Genomic DNA, 16,394 nt, shown 5'->3' on the forward strand with positions numbered 1-16,394 from the left:
ATAAATAGCATTTATTGACTACACACTCTGTGTCAGCCACTGTTCAAATGCTTCTGTGCTTTAACTCATTTAAAGAATTCCTGGCCTTCAACACTCCCTTCACTTCAACAGGCTGTGGTTTGAGGTAAGGAAGGCTTCACAGAGAATGTGGGATTGAGACAGACCTTCCAAAGTCCCACGGGGACAATACTATCTTAAATCATAGTAAAGGCATGGTATCTCAAGGCACTTCTCCATCAGAAGACAGAGAATCACCTGCCTCAGAATCACCTTTGGAACATGTCTGAAGGTGGAGCCTCAGCCTCTGCCGCTAGAGATTCTAATGCACTGATTCTGAAGAGGGACCTGGGAATCTGTATGAAAATCTTCTCAGGTGGCTGGTAGTCTGATTTGGGAAGCACTGATCCCAACGCATTCCCCTATCGGTGGAGAGAATCATACCTAGACAGCACAGACCTAGAGCTCCCTGAACTGATCATCAGCATCTTGAAGCAGAGAAACGAAGTCATGGATTGATTAATGCTGCAAATATTACGCACATGTTGTGTTCTAGGCCCTGTGCCAGCTGGTGATTATGGTCCCTACTCTCAAGGGACTCCTGGTCTAGGTCTGTCACTTATTTTTAGAAACAAGTCATCTAGCCAGAACCAGAAGGGACTTAGAGAGCATCAACCAATCCCATCATTACACAGTTGGGGAAACTGAGGCCCAGAGAGGGAAAGCAACATGTTCAAAACTACATAGGGAGCAAATGTATTTTCCGCTCTCAAACCAGCTGAGGAACCCCAATGTTCTTCCCAGGAGAGGGCTGCATTCAAAATCCTAGGGCATTCACTCTTTGCTTTTTAAGCACTAAACCTACATAGAGTAAATAAATGTTCCTGGAAGTCTCACTTCACATCTTGCTGACATTTTAGGTCCTTAATATACCTTCAACCAGAATGGAGGCAGGAGGGAACAGGGAACACCTTGGGGGTGCCATCAACTCTTCGGCGCTTTTCAAAGCCCATTCCCCGGCTGTGCTGAGGACATTGTGCCTGCCTCTTCCAGCACTTTAGAGTCTAAAGAAGAGGGGCCCGCCTCACGGGTTCACGAGGAGCTGGCTCCCATCTCTCTGTCCAGACTTGCTTATGTCACTGTCGCCCAGGGCCTGGGGAGGGGGAGAAGCGGAGGGTAAGTTGTGTCCGCCCCTGAAATGCCAGACGCCCTGCGATTGGCTACAAGGACTCCGGCCCGGCCGCGGATTGGTCATCGCTGAGGGCTTGAAAGGTGGATGAGAGCGGACGACACCTCAGACGAACTGCGGCCCGGGATCAGACAGCGTCTCCGGCGAGTCCGAGACGCGGCCCCAGCCCACCATGGCCCGTCTCTTCCGGGCATCCTGCCTTCTCTCCCTGCTCCTGGCCGGCTTCGTTCCGCCGAGCCGAGGACAGGAGAAGTCGAAGGTGAGTGAGCCTCGGGGATGGGTGGCCGGGGGATCGAACGTGGTCCGCAGGTGTCCATCGCTCGGTGGTGAGGCACCCTTCTTCCCGGGCTCCCCCCCAAGTAGGGTGACACCTAGGTGCGAGAGACGCCCTAACTCCCGTTGCCTCCCTCTTCAGCATACCCAGACCGTCGTCAGACTCTTCGCGGTTCCATCTGTTGGAGACCTGGGTGCCCCGGGTGGGCAGAATGAATGAGGGAGGAAGGGTCTTCTCTCCCGGTCCACACTTTCATCCCCACGGCTACCTCCGGGTCGCCTTGCTACCTCCAAGCCACCGTCTGTTTCTGAGATATTCCCCTCCAGTGGGGCCTGAAGCGGGTGGGGGGCACAGAAAATGGCCTGGAGACTCAGGGTCTGGGTTGGCTGCAGAGGTTCCCAGGGAGAATGGCAGGCAAGGTGAAAGGGAAGGAACACGCAGCTGTGTGGTCCCCGTCTAGCCCAAGCATAAATGCAGGTAGAATTCTGGGATACTGGTAGAAGACGCAGAGTGTGACAGAAGGAGCTCTGAGCTGGCAGCAGAGAATGCCCAGGATGCTGACTAGACTCCCTTTTCCTTTGTGGACCTCAGTTTCTCCACCTGTAGCAGGTGGGAGGGCAGGGCACAATGAGGCTGATGATTTCAGAGGGGATGCTTGGAGAAGCTGCAAAATCCACACGCTGTGTCTCCTGTTTGGGGGCAACCTCACTACCCCCCACCCACTGCCCACCTTGGCCTGAGCAAACCTAGTAGTTGGAGAAAGCTGGGGACTGCCAGCTCGAAAGGAGAGGCAGAATTCTCCTGAGCCTCAGTCTATCCCCAGCAGAGTGTGTGGCCCTTAGCTAGAGTGGAGATGCTGAGGCCGGGAGCAGGGGTGACCACACATGCTTATCTCTTTGGACAGTATATGCCAAAGTGGGCACTGTAGATCTCTCCTCTTCCCCAGGGTGGGGAGGCAGAAGCCAGGCATAGACCCAAAGAGAGAGATTTATGTCTCCAGCATCCCAGTACACACACACACACACACACACACACACACACACACACACACACAAAAGGCTTGTATAAGCTGAAGAAGAAGCTTTGCACTTCTGTGTTTCTCAAATCTTCCAGGTCTTAATTCTAAGATCTTATGACTCCATGATTCAGTTTCCAAAATCGTATCTACTGTTCAGGAAGCCCATTCCAAACACAAGGTTCCTTCTGTCTGTTTCTATCCCCTGTCCTGTCCTCAGCCTAAATTCCAATCAGTCTGCCCCTGCTTGGAGTCAGCCTTGAGACTGGATGGTTATGGGGCCACTTCCTCTAAGCCTCTGGCTTTGTATCCAGTCCTGTTCATAATCTCCAACTCAGAAGGTATTTTCCAGGGCAGGGATGGTACTGAATTTCAATATTGGGGTGTGGAGTAGAAGTGAGGGTAGACCGTGGGTAGGGCAGTATCTTGGAGTCAGTCGTATAACCTCAGTTTGGGGAGAAGCAGAGAAGGGAAGACGGGCCCTGCTTCAAGAAGGCTGGAGGTAAGAACATGGATCCCATGAATAATTAATCATAGCCATGTGTTCTCTGTAGAACTCTGGGGAGGAGTAGATGGATTCAGAGAAAACAGGGTGGGTATGGTCTAGAAAACTCTTAGGGTGAGGTGTGATCATATCAGATACAACCAGCTAGGACTTGCTAGCTAATGACAGTCTGGGCATGCCTATTTCTCCTCCAGGTCCTGAGAGAGCTGAAATGTCAAAGCCCTGGGTTCTAGGACTCCACCACTTATCCTACCCCAACTCCAGGGCCAAGCGATGGGGCAAGGGGCAGGTGGAGAATGGGATGGACAAAGGGTGAGAGCCCCAAAGGGATGTTTGCCTCCTCCCAATTCAAAGGGAGGGGCTGGGTAACAAAGGGAATCCTCCTTTCCTTGCCGTGTCCCCTCTCCAGTCCAGTTTAAGGCTGCCCAGCCTCCCTGTCCTTCCTCTACAAAAGGACTTTGCAGAGGCTAGAGAGAATAACAACCGCTGACGTGCGTGGGATCCTAGTAACCGCTGGTTTCTAGGTGACTAAACCAGGCAGAGAGAATCATGGAACCACCGGCTGACAGTCAGGGCTGAAGAGCCCTCAAGACAGCTCTGAATCTGACCCCGCCTCACAGCTGAGGAGCCAGAGCCCCAGAGAAGGGACAGGAGTCGTCACACAGAATCAGACCCAGCCAGGCCCAGAACTCAGGTCTCCTGCCCCCAGTCCAGCTCTCCTCTCACACTTTCACACTGGTGGGGGTGGTAAGATGGGTGAGGAGAAAGACACAGGACCAGCAACCCTAGCCAGCTGGGGTCCTGGCGGGGTCCCCCCTCCAACTCTCAAGCCATCGAAACTCTCCTGTCTTGTGCAATTGTGGGAGGATAGAGGCACCCTCACTCCCTCTCCCCACCTCCACCCACAACTCCTCTGACATCCGGGTTAAGGTGCAGGGTTCTGGGACTCCATGGGCCCAGAAAAGGGGAGGGGGCTTCCGTAAGGACTGGGCGTGTGCTCAGTGGTGAATGCAGGCCATGGCTTCCCCCACCATAGGCGCTCTCTGACCCCTCTCGGTCGGAACTCACAGCACTGGCTTCACTGGCCCAGTAGAAAGGATGGAGGCTTTGTCACACATCCCTTCTCCTGTAAACTCCCTGCCCAGTGCATCATCTTCTTCATACTGGCTGGGGAACATCAAAGCCCTCTTCACAATGAGGTAGGAACGTCAGGGCCCTTTACCCTATCCCTTGATGGGTGGGTGGGGCGGAGGGCGGGTACAGATTTCTTTCCAAGAGGCTTGCAAGACAGTTTTGACCTGCTAGTAAATTCTCGCAGCCATTTTGGGAGGCAGGTGGTATTATCCTCTCCCGTCAGCAGATGGAGGCTCAGACTGAACGTGACTTGCCCAGGGCCACACAGCCAGCAAAGACTCAAATCTAATGAGAGGAGATTCCCACCCTGAAACTGGTTTCAGAAGCTGATCCTCCCGCTGTTTACAAGCTTCCATTATTTAGACAACCTCTTGGCTTTTTTTCTCCCCATTTCACAGTTTGTTTTCAGACCAGGGTGGAGTGGAGAGGCAGGCAGGAGGCCTTTCCTTCTGGCTGCTAGACCTCTGTGGCCAGCTAGGGTGTGTTTGTTGTGCCCTGGCTGTCTGTATTTTGAGGTGGAGCTGACCCCAGCTGGGGCCCACGAAGCCCAGGGGCTGAAGGAATGTCAAGCTTAGGTCTCAGGCCGGCCTCCAGCAGCCACCAGAAGTCACGGGGCATGGAATATTAGACTCACGTGTAGCAGGGAATTTGTACCGGAGCCAAGAAGAGAGCTTGCAGCTGTCCGGGAATGGCCGCGTGGAGGGAGTTCCAGCTCCCCTGGCTCAGCAGGCTACGGAGTCTTCAAGACAGAGGCTGCTTTTTTCACCCTCCTGGGGCCACGCCCTGCCAGCCCAGATGGCTCTCTTCACGCAGTTGGGCAGAGGTGTAACTGGCCACAACAGCAAGTCTTCCAGGATTGGTGGGAAGAGAGGACGTGAATTTGCTTCTCTAACTCCAACCACCTGGCTCTGTCTCTCTGGTCTATAATGCTAGTTTGCATTCGATTTGTTTATTGTCTTCTCACCTCTTCTCAGATGTCCAGGCCAGGACTACCCGTCCAGCTGCTAATTATGGTAGTGATGCCATGACACTCTTTCAAGAGTAGACCCAGATTTTTGTAGTCTGTACCAAAAAATGGCAGAGGTAAGATGGGGTAGAGTGGGGTAAATGCAGCATCCCGCTTGCCGGCAGTAATCCATGCCCTCCTCTCCCACTGAGAGTGACGCTGTCAAGCCATGGTGGTTGAGAACAGCTGATCCAGTTCAAGGTTCTCATTTTATAAATGAGAAAACTGAGGCCCACAGAAGAGAAAGGGCTAGTCCAAGACCACACAGGGAGTTAGTGGCGGAGCTGGTCATGGAATCCAGGTTCCCCAACTTGCAGCCCATTTAACGCTCTCTCTACTAGTTCTGGAGGCTGACCGTGGAACAGCTTGGGCAGAGGAAGGTATAATGGTCATTGTCACAGCTGCTCGCCCACAGGGAACATTGAATCTATGCCAGGCACTGGAGCTTTACCCTGACCATCCCACTTAATCCTCATGGCAGGCCTTGCCCCATTCCTGGCTACTATCCTACTTCCCTATTTTCTAACAGCGTCAGTTTTCCAGTCCCCCAGATCGGGAACCTCTGAATCACCACTGTCCATACTGCTGCTTCCTCATTTCTGTTCAGTTCTTCCTTCACGATGGTCTAGTTCAGGGTCTCATCACCACTCGCCTGCATTATTGCAATAGCCTCCCCGTCTCCACCAGCCCATCCAATAACACAACACCAGCATCGGGGGAGTGTCCCTCAGAGCCTGCCCAGTGACTGTTTATAAATTGACATGTGATGCAGAAGTAATGACCAAAGTAAGTATTTCTCCAAGTTTCCATAGCACCCACCAGCTTATTAAGTGCTTTCAAAATTATTGTCTTGTACAAGGAATTAGGAGACCTCACTTCTAGTCTGGTTCTAATTCTTGGAGTGGTCTTGGGCAAGTCAAGACCACTTGGGCCAATCAGTTCCACCTCTCCCTGTTATCTTGGAAATGGTGGAGTCCAAGTTCCCTTCCAGCTGTAACCGCTCCCCGGCGCTGGTCTTCTCTTCCAGATGGACTGCCATGCTGGCGTGAGCAGCACCATCTACGAGTATGGAGCCCTCGCCATTGACGGGGAGGAGTACATCCCCTTTAAGCAGTACGCTGGCAAATACATCCTCTTTGTCAACGTGGCCAGCTACTGAGGCCTGACGGGCCAGTACGTTGGTAAGAGCCCATCCCTCTTCCCCTGCTTTATTTGGGGCTGTTTCTGCCAGTTGGGCACATTCCAATCACAGGAGCTTTCCCCGTGCAAGGGGGAAGGGGTGACGGCGATCATGAGATTCCAAACCCTGTATCTTAATCCTACTGTGTTTCATGGTTCTTTGAAAATGATTATATAAGCCTGAGGTCTGATCACCTTCAAACATGTTCTAGAAGATTCTCAGTTATCCTTCATCCCTGGGCACCTCAACTGCTCTAAAAGCAGAAGGAGGGAGGAGATTGGGTTTGTGCCTGGAGCGTCCTTTCATTGGAGTAAGAAATAATAGCTTTGTCTTGCTGAGAATTCCTCACCTGTCCTCAGCCCCATCTGCCTTAGTGCTTCTCTTGGCCCCTGGAAAGCAGGCAACTGGCCTGAGTCCCCAGAGTACAGGTGTTAGTGACAGAACCAGGTGTTGCACCCAGGTTTCATGATCCCTAGTATCCTCACTTCTTTCTCCTTAGCTGGGTCAGAGTCAAGAGCCTGAGGGAACAGGCAGGCGAAAGGCATCTGAAAGCACCCACAAGAAAATGCTTTGGGGGGTGGGGTGGGGTGTGAGAGGGAGGCAAGGGCAACCTGACCTAGAACGTTCTGCCTGGCAATCATTGGACCTTGGCAGTGGGTGACTGATTACTCATTTGATGAACCATATTGCTCTCTTTTTCCCCAAACCTCCAACCTATCCAGATTGGAATCCATAGGATGGGACTTGAATCCCAGCATTGCCACACTCAGTGGATGATCTTGGGCAAGTCCCTTCCCCTGTCAGGCCTCAGTGATTTCAGCTGTACAATGGGTGAGCAGGTAGAGTGGTACACAGGAGGGAGGGCTCCTCATCAGGCTACCCCAGTCTCTGCTCTCTCTCTCCCTGGCCCAGAACTGAATGCACTACAGGAAGAACTTGCACCATTTGGTCTGGTCATTCTGGGCTTCCCCTGCAACCAATTCGGAAAACAGGAACCAGGAGAGAACTCGGAGATCCTAGCCACTCTCAGGTGAGTGCTGACTCAGTGTCCTGAGAAAGCGCCCCAGCCTAGCCTCTAGGCATCTCTTGCACTGGCCCCTATTCATGATGGATATTTATCAGCCTCCAAGAACTACTCTCCCCTTCCAGGAACCCCGTTTAGTGGAACGAGTGGAAGAGGGGCCAGGAGAGGAACAGAGACAGGGACGATGGTTGTGAGCACATGACCGGGGAGGGGGAAGGGGAGTACAGGTGGACGGCAGGGGTTATTAAGAAGGTACCAAACTGGAAAAAGACTGTAGACCCACATTATGCCTGTGCCCATTCAATATTCACTGGCTCCCACTGCCCACTGTAGCATAAAATCCAGACTCCCAACACCCCCTCCCCTGTTCTGTCCCTTCCTCTCATTTCTGAGCCCTGTGCCCATTTCCCTGGGACCCACATAAAAACATTGCTCTTAGGCATGTCCGACCAGGTGGGGGCTTCGTCCCCAATTTCCAGCTCTTTGAGAAAGGGGATGTGAACGGGGAGAAAGAACAGAAGTTCTACACATTCCTGAAGGTGAGTACGCAGCCACCTCTCTCAGAGCCTCTCTGCCCCGCTGAGGCTGGCTCTGCACCAGGCTGCAGCCGCTCCTGGCTCCAGCCCACAGAAAGACAAGGCCTGTGCCACCCTCCTCCGCTCCTGGGCTCTGGGGGATTTCTTGGCATCTGATTATTATTCCAACTAGAGGGCTTTGCAAACCCTAGGGTCTCATCAGCCCATTTTACAGATGGGCCCCAGAAGGGACAAGATTAGGGTCTCACAATCTGCTAGAGCCAAAACTGGTTCTGGGATTCAGTTTTCTAACTCCCAAACTGGTGCTCTTTCTTCAGTGCCAGGCTATTCTCCTTCCCCCAAGAAGTCCTGGGAAGGAGGCGGGATAAGGGTGGGAGGGGTCCCAAGCAGGGTTGACTCTATTCTCATCTCTGCTCCAGAACTCCTGTCCTCCTACCTCGGAGCTCCTGGGCTCACCGGGCCGCCTCTTCTGGGATCCCATGAAGGTCCATGACATCCGCTGGAACTTTGAGAAGTTCCTGGTGGGGCCAGATGGTGCTCCCATCATGCGCTGGCACCACCGCACCACGGTCAACACTGTCAAGATGGACATCCTGACCTACATGCGGCGCCGGGCCGCCCTGGAGGCCAAGGGGAAGTAACTGAGGCCCACCCCACCCCATGTCCACCACGCAGGGGCTGGGGAGGACTCTGTTCAGGAAGGAATCCATTTCTCCACCCACACCATACTCCCACACTAGACCCCTTACGATTACACAAGGCCTCAGCCTGACACGAACGTGTGCATACAATTGTCTGTACTGCTGTGCACATGGGTGTTTGCACGCATGCCTACAGCTGTGTGTGACCAGGTGTGTGCACACACTTATGTGTACGGCCACACGGGCTGACTTGCACGAATACCCAGGAACGTGTATCGTGTGTGTGGCGACAGCTGTGTGCCGTGGAGAGTGCCAGAGTAACTCCCCTCTTTCCAGTTCTCTGTTCCAATGACAACAATTCACTTCCTGCTGAGCCCAAAGAAAAAAACCAGCTCTAGATTCAACCTGGACCTCAACCCTTGAGGCCGGCACCTCCCACTGCCTCCAAACACCACCCCTGAAGTGCCCAGAAGTTTCTGGGTCTGCCACACTGCCCGACCATCCTCCTCTCCATCACACAGCCTCCCTCCTTCCTGAGGGCCCTCCCAAGCCCCCTACCCCGCCCCGCAGTGTTCCCTGAGAGTAGCCAAGGCAGATGTGAGAGCAAGGGCCATGTTCCCCGTGTCAGGGGTGGCATCTCCATGAAGGAGTGGCCCAAAGCCCTTGTGGGCGGACCTCCCTTGAGCCTGTCTGAAGGGCCAGCCCTTAGTGCATTCAGGCTGAGGCCCCTGGGCAGGGATGCCACCCCCGCTCCTTTGAGGGATGTGCCCTCTCCTCTCACCCCGACCCACTGGCATTAGACTCACCCCTGTCTGCCTAGTAAAGGCCTTTCTGCAGCAGCTGAGCCTACTGTGGTGCTTCTTCAATGGGGCCACCCTCGCCGGGGGGGAAGGGAGAAGAGGAAGAGGAAGAGAAAAGGAATGAAGGGAGACCTTTGGGCCCTTGCTTTTTGGTTTCTACCTAGGCCCACTCTGCTTCCTCACTCGGCATCTGGAGTTTGTAAAACCAGCTCACGTCTACCGTCATCCCACAGGTCTCCACGGCAGCTAGGGCTCAGGTGAGGTGTGTATGTGACAGACGAAGAAACAGGCTCACAGAAGGTCCAGGCCTTGCCCAATGTCTCCTGACAAGTGAGGGGCAGGACGAGAATGTAAACCCAGGTTGCCTGACCCCCAGCCCCTGGATGAGCCTCACGGAGGCTCTGAGCAGGGCCCCAGGGGATATCTGCCAAGAGTAACGGTGATGCTCCCGGGGGTGTCTGGGAGGAATGGGGTACGGAGGGAGGGGGCCAGGAAAGCAGCACTCTGGTTGACCAGGAGGGGAACATTCATCAGGGCATAAAAGAATACCAGTCACAAAATGTTAATCTTCAACTTGGATTTATGTCCAAGATTCGTGCAAACAGCTGTCCGGGGATCAACAGCCACCCCGATCCGGGCCTCCAGCACCACAAGCCTCCAGCTGAGGGCCTGGCAGCTTCAGGCTGGGGCCCCTCAGCCGATGTGGCCGGCATGGGCTTCATCCCAGGCTGCAGTGGTGCTGGCAAGGCTGCCGTGGGCGGAAGTGGAGGGCCCAGGAGTAGAGCATCCTGTCTCTTCTGCTCCCAGAGGCAAACCCGCTCTTCCCGCAGCTCCTCAGAGGGGGAGGGGATGTGCGTGGGGCAGGTCCTGCTACTGCAGAGCTTGAAGCAAAAACTAAACACACACACATGAACTGACTGTGGTCCCCGGAGGGGCTGCTGAACCACTTCTGGGGAAGTTGTGAAAGGAAGGGGTCTTCACTGCACCCCACTTGAGATTAACATCTGCCAGCACTTTCTGCAGAGGATGGCGGGTCAAGGCCGGATGACGCCTCTCTCCGCTCAGTGGCAGAGTAGTGAGTTTTTCCCAGTCACTCCAAAGGAAAGGCCCAGATGGACGCCTTCTGGATGGAGCCTCCCGAGTCTCTAAACAGTTCAGGTTGGGGCCAGGGCTCAAGCTGGCCATCCATCTCAGCCTCCCGAGTGGCTGAGGCTCGGAGAGCCCGTGGCCTCTAGTTTTCCAGTAAGCTGAAGTCAGCTGGCTCTGCAAGACGAAGCTGGAGCCAAGGGACTGGTTTCACTGAGGTCCCTCACGGTCATTTTTGGTGGACTCTAAATAAACAAAAATTTTGAGGATTTGAAGATGAGGTGCTACAGTAGGTTTCAAAGTCCTATGGAAACCAATATAGTAAGAGTGGAAAAAACCAGTTAGGGTTGTTGGGTATTACCAAGTGCCAGGCCCTGGGCTAAGTGCCTTAGGTATATTTGTCATTCAGTCCTTGCCCAGCCCTATGAAGCAGACAGATTATTATCCCTTTATGGGGGGGAGGGAACTGGGACACAGTGAGGTTTTTAAAAACTCGCTCAAAGTCCCAGGTCTAGGAGGTGCTGGCGCCTAGTCAGTCTGGTTTCAGATCCCAGAAATGGAGTAGTTCTGGGCGAGGGGACAGTCCTGCCCACTTGGCCACCCTCTGCCCTCATCAAAGCAGGCTCCGAGGGGCTCCACAGAACCTCTAGGGCTCCGCAGGGAAACATCAGAAAATGACCAGCCCAATACCTCCTCCTTCCAACCACGAGATCCTCCAAACCACACTCCTCTAAGTCACCCTGTAGTCTCTGCTCCCACTCCTTCTGCAGAGGGGCACTCGACCTCCTGGCACAGCTGTGACCCTTAGAAAACTCCTCTTCGTGCTGAGATGGACTTGGCCTCCCTATTGCTCCCCTTAGTTGCAGTTCTGCTCCCAGAAGCCCCACAGGCAAGGCAGTGCCTTCTGCCCCATGAGAGCCTCGCAGAAAGTGAGGGAGTGACCAAGGGCCCAGGGTGCTCTTGTGACTAGCAAACAGACCTCCAGACCCCAACTGTTTATGGCGGACACCGTGGCCAAAGGGAGCTTTACAAAATGCAAATCTAATCTCTCATGCTGCTCTGATTTTATTTTATTTTTTATTTATTTATTTTTTTGGCCGCACGGCAGGGCTTGTGGGTTCCCCAACCAGGGATCGAACCTGGGCCCCGTGCAGTGGAAGCACAGAGTCCTAACCACTGGACTGCCAGGGAGTTCCCATGCCACTCTGATTTTAAAATGTCCAAGGGCTGCACATCATCCTTAGGATAAAGACCAGCCCTCCTGCCGTGGCCTGCAAGGCCTTCTCGGTCAGGACCCGCCAACCTCCCTGACCTCGCCTTGCCCATCCCCCCTTCCCCACCTTGTTCCTGGCTCCAGCCACGCCAGCCTTCTCTCAATCCTCAAGTTGGCCACAGTTCTTCATCCCCTCCCACCAAGGCCTTTGCATGTGTCCTTTCTCTGCAAGAACACCTGTGCCTTCTGTCTCTTTACCTCGTTAATGCCACTCATTCTGAGGGTCTCAACTCAAACACCATGGCCCCCAGGCTGGGTCAGGTCCCTCTGCTGTCTGCTCTCATAGAAACCTGCTCTTCTTCCTTCAGGGCACTTGAGTGCAGTTGTATGCCCACTGGTGTGATTTTAACCATTCATTTCTGCCCGCCTCACTAGACAGTGAGGTCAGAGGGCTGGGACCATATCCGAGCTTCCCCAGAACCTCATACAGCACACAGCATTTAGACCCTAAACTGTAATGAAGGAAGGAATGGTTTCAACCCCCTCATGATGCAGTCACCATCCCTTTCTTCTCAACACTATTTCAGAAAGCTGGGCCTCCTCCTCCACCTAGATCAGAAGGTAGCAACATCGTCGTCCCCAAACAGGGGTGATCCTGGCAGATAAGAAGTTATCTCCCCCCATGGAAGACAAGGCCCATTACCAGGGGATCGTGCTCACCTGGTTCCGTAGGCCTGGCCGTGGGTGAGCCCATCACTTGGGAGCTCTGACTGCGTATCCCTCCACAGGGCAGCCGCCAGGTGTATTCTGGCTGCAACAACACTGGTGCTTAGTAATCAATAAACCACACTCGAAAAGTACAGTAGCAGCTACCGTGCCGGAACAGTACTAAGTTCATATTAATCGGGTATAACTGAATCCTTACAACTACCCAGGTTGCCACCCCCATTTTACAGGTTAGCAAACTGAGGCTCAGATGGGTTAAGCAACTTGTTGAAGGTCGTCCAGTTAGGCAAGTGGCCAAGCTTTGATTTGAGTCCAGGTCTCTATAATCCTGGAGCTAATCTCTTAAGCCCCACAGTACACTCCAGTGTTTAAAGATGCATGTAAGGAATGGTCATGGGAGAGAAGCTGGATGGAAGGCAGCTGTCACCAGGTGAGAGCGGGGGTGCCTGAGGGGGCTGTGGCAGAGGCACTGGAGAGGATGGGACAGGTGACAGCAGCTCTTTGGAGACAGAATGATAAGCAAGGGAAGAAAAAAGCAGCCAAAAAAATGGAAGAAAAGAGAAAAGGAAAGGAAACTGAAAAGGGAAAAGAGAAAGAAAAGCAAAGGGAGAGAATGCATGGTGAGGATCTGGTACCTGGTTCCATGTGGAGGTTATAAAGAAGGTCAAACCCAAACTCCAGTACCCCTGGCCTGGTGGGCGGGAGAAAGCCCTCCTTCTGGGCCCACTCCCTTACTTGGCCTTTTCTGTCCTACACCAGTGACCCTGAGCAGCCCTGGGCTGGAAGGTCCTGCCCCTGAGACACCAGGCTGCACACCACAGTGCTGTTCAGAAGGGGCCAAGGATGCAGCTTCTGACTCCCTCACTTGACCTTGCCCTCTGGAATGTGTCTGGGTGGCCTGTGTGTGTGTCCTGGAGTGAAAGAGGGGCACAGACTCACCAGGTGGAAGAGGCGCGAGTTGGGAAGCGGGGGTGGGTGCTCCATGGCCGTGGGGGGAGGCGGGTAGCGGACCTGGGACCAGTCCTCAAAGCCACGGTGCGGCACAACGGGGGGCATGGGCGGGTAGGCGTAGGGGTAGGCCCCGAAGAGATGCTCCGGGTGGGGCTCCACGTGGTAGCGGTCTGCCGAGGTCTGCAAGAAAGGCTGACATCTGGCTCTGGCCTGTGACAGGCTGCATGGGCCGTCCCAGTGACACCCATCCCATCTCCCGTTCTCCACTTAGAATCTCAGTTCTCTGAAGACTGGCACGTGGCCACGGAAGGCTGGCACATGCACACAGGAGTGGCACATGGGCATGGAAAACTGGTACATGGGCACAGAATATCAACTATGATAACGGTTAGTGTGTCCTGAGCACGTATGCTGTACCAAGTACTGTTATGAATGCTCCACCCACATTACCTCATTAGTTAGCTGGGCACCTGAGCAAACGATGCCCCCCCCCCCACCCCCAGTGACTGCAGCACCCTGAAGGAGGTAAAATGCAGTAAGTGCTGCTTCCTCCCTCAAGCCTCCTCACCTTTGCTTTCCTCTTCTGCTGTCTCAGGGCATCTTTCGCCCTTTCCTCATCTTTGAAGGCTTTTAGCTGAGAGAAGGAGGGAAGGAGAGAAGACTGTTAGGCTAGGTGCTTCCTGGCCAGGCCTGGATTCAGGGCCTAACCAACCGCAGGGTTGACCAGCCAATGCATGAGGCACCGCTATGGGCTGTCCTGCCTGGCCCAGCCCCGGGAAAGGGCCCTATGAGACATAGCACAGCCCAGGCTGCAGGCTGCAGGTAAGGCCTGCTCACGCATCACTGGGGGTGGTCTGAACACAGGTCAGGAGGGTTGTGTGAGCCTCACTGCTTCTGTGCTTTCCCATTAACACCTTTTAGTTACAATGTGGGAGAGAGTGGATGGCTCAGAGCTAACTCCTAAATTTGCTCTTTTAAGGCGTGAAAACTGATTGTGGAAAATCAGAGCTAGAGGTCAGAGAAGGGAAGGGCCTTTCTGAGGGCCACAGAAATGTGGCAGCAGAGCTGAAAGGAGGATCAGTGAGTGTCCTGACATCCAGTCTCACCAGGGACCCTCCAATCCCTGCCCCCTCCCCGTGAGGACAGCCAGCTGCCCCCTCCTTGGTCCAGCTCTTCTCACCTGGGCATGTGACAGGGTGACCTGGGCTTGCAGTTTCTCCACCTGCTTCTTCAGCTCTTCCTTCTCCTCATTCATGCGCTCACGGTCGCTGCGCTCCCTCTGGAAGTCCTCCTCAAAAATCTTCACCTGAAGGGGTGGGAAGGGGTGGGGAGGTGGTGAGAAAGGGATGAGGCAGGAGGGGCAGTTTGAGTGGAGACTCAGACCTGCTCGGGCCTAGAACCCCGGGCCTCCTGATGGGAGTGAGACATCAAAACTGGTTTCACCGCATCTCAAAAATCCCCGTGGGGAGGGGAACAGGTGTACCTCTGGCCCCCCACCCGCAAGTTCAAACAGATAGCTCTGGGTCTGTCTATCTTATATTCTGGGCTTCAACATAGGCTTTATTTGAAAAAAGGATCCATGCCAAAAAAGAAAACAACAGGTTGACAGCCATCAACCAGTCCCATCCTTTCCTTCTGCTGAGGCCCACAGAGAGGTGGAGGCCACAGAAAAAGAATATGAGTGGAGGACTGGAGTTCCAGTCTCCTGGCTCCGAGAGCAGAGGGCCTACAAACTCTCCCAAGGCTCTGGGGTGCACTGGCAAGGAAGGGACGGGGTGGGGCCCTGTCTCTGCCTCTGAAGTTTCACAACCTTACTGCAGATCAGTGAGAAGCTGACCAGGCTCAAAATGATTTAGAAGGATCGAAAGCATGGCACCAAACAGCACAGAAACACGTGAGAGAACCAAAACCTTTTCAACTTCCTTTCAATTCTGTGTGTCCCTCAAGAAGAAGGTCTGCATTTTATGCTACTGTGTCTTTAACAGGTTTCTAGTACTTAACTTCCCTTAAATAAAGGGAGAGATGACTCAAGCTCAGAGTCTTCATCAGGCGACAGTGTCTAGCTAGAGTTCAACAACACTATTTTACCTTTTACTGTATTTATTGCTTACAGTTACTTTCTATTTATGGCAAATAATAAACAGGTTTTCCCATTTATAGTAGAAATCTGAAGTTCCCTTTTAAATATATTTATTGAATTTATTTTAAAATTTGTTTACAAAATATTAGGTAAATAATAGCACAGCTGGGGCACAGAAATGTTTAAGCCATGATGGTGGTAGAGGAATGACCTAGATAGGGATACACTGGTGGTGAGGATAAACCTATATCCAGACAGGGGTCCTGGCCAATGGCCAGAAAGTGGACTACAGATTACAGCTTCCACATGGTTCAAGGCCCATCCTGGGCCCTCAGGAATGCTCCAGCTCCCGCTGGACACCTCCTACCTGACCTCTTCCCCCTAGACTCACCTGCTGTTTCAGCAGTTCATTCTGCGTGACCAGCTCCTGTTTCCTTAGCAGGCCTCCAGCTCCTTCCGGGCTCCCGAATGCTGTTGCTGGAGATGATGGGGAGGCCTGGATACTCAGTGCTTCCTCCAGGGCCTGGAATGAGGAACAGAGGAGACAGGCCCATCAGCAGAAAGCCCCTGGAAGTCAGGCCTCATTGGAAGGGTGAGGCCCCATTGAAAGGCCCCTTTCCTGATAACAATAATAATAATAATAACCACCACTATTTAATAAGTGCTATCTTATTTATGAACACTATACACAACATTTCACTGAATCCTCACCACAGTCCTATGAAGAAAAGATTGTGACCATCATCCCCATTTTATGGATGTGAAAACTGAGGTTCAGAGACCTGAAGTGATTTGTCCAAAGTCACACAGCTAGTAAGTGGCAAAGCAGGGACTCAAAGCCAGCATGTGCTCTTAACCAGCAGCCTAACCTGTGGTCTTTATGTAGAAGGGAGAAATCTCCTTCCCTGAGGATGAGTGGCTCAATTCTTAGCACCCAGACCTAGAAAGAACACTAAGTCCTTTGGGGGAAGAAATTTCAGCCTCCTCGACAACTGCGTGCCCTGTGATTCTTCAGCTTCCGTAACCCATTCCCACCA

The 16,394-nt window shown here is 53.3% G+C and overlaps 2 protein-coding genes across 9 annotated transcripts in view; one reads left to right on the plus strand and one right to left on the minus strand.

Annotated features, from left to right (window-relative positions):
• The first annotated feature begins 1,283 nt into the window (after positions 1-1,283).
• On the plus strand, positions 1,284-9,340 carry GPX3 (glutathione peroxidase 3). The gene is made up of 5 exons (XM_059917533.1): positions 1,284-1,445; positions 6,148-6,301; positions 7,213-7,330; positions 7,764-7,863; positions 8,280-9,340. The coding sequence occupies exons 1-5, from the start codon at positions 1,359-1,361 to the stop codon at positions 8,499-8,501; spliced, it is 681 nt and encodes a 226-aa protein (XP_059773516.1). The 5' UTR covers positions 1,284-1,358; the 3' UTR covers positions 8,502-9,340.
• A 523-nt stretch (positions 9,341-9,863) lies between these two features.
• The window catches only part of TNIP1 (TNFAIP3 interacting protein 1), a 45,846-nt gene continuing 39,315 nt past the window's right edge, over positions 9,864-16,394 (minus strand). For 6 of the 8 annotated variants that reach the window (XM_059917532.1, XM_059917526.1, XM_059917531.1 and 3 more), the window contains 6 exons: positions 15,749-15,880; positions 14,458-14,583; positions 13,846-13,911; positions 13,266-13,457; positions 12,321-12,411; positions 9,864-10,632 (listed from right to left, as the gene is read on the minus strand). In XM_059917532.1, coding sequence (XP_059773515.1) covers positions 10,598-10,632; positions 12,321-12,411; positions 13,266-13,457; positions 13,846-13,911; positions 14,458-14,583; positions 15,749-15,880 — 642 coding nt within the window. In that variant the 3' untranslated portion in view covers positions 9,864-10,597. The remainder of the gene's footprint in view (positions 10,633-12,320; positions 12,412-13,265; positions 13,458-13,845; positions 13,912-14,457; positions 14,584-15,748; positions 15,881-16,394) is intronic. The other 2 variants (XM_059917525.1, XM_059917530.1) reach the window with 1 other exon arrangement.

Source organism: Balaenoptera ricei, chromosome 3 (genome assembly GCF_028023285.1).
Source record: "Balaenoptera ricei isolate mBalRic1 chromosome 3, mBalRic1.hap2, whole genome shotgun sequence".
NCBI classification, from domain to species: Eukaryota; Metazoa; Chordata; class Mammalia; order Artiodactyla; family Balaenopteridae; genus Balaenoptera; species Balaenoptera ricei.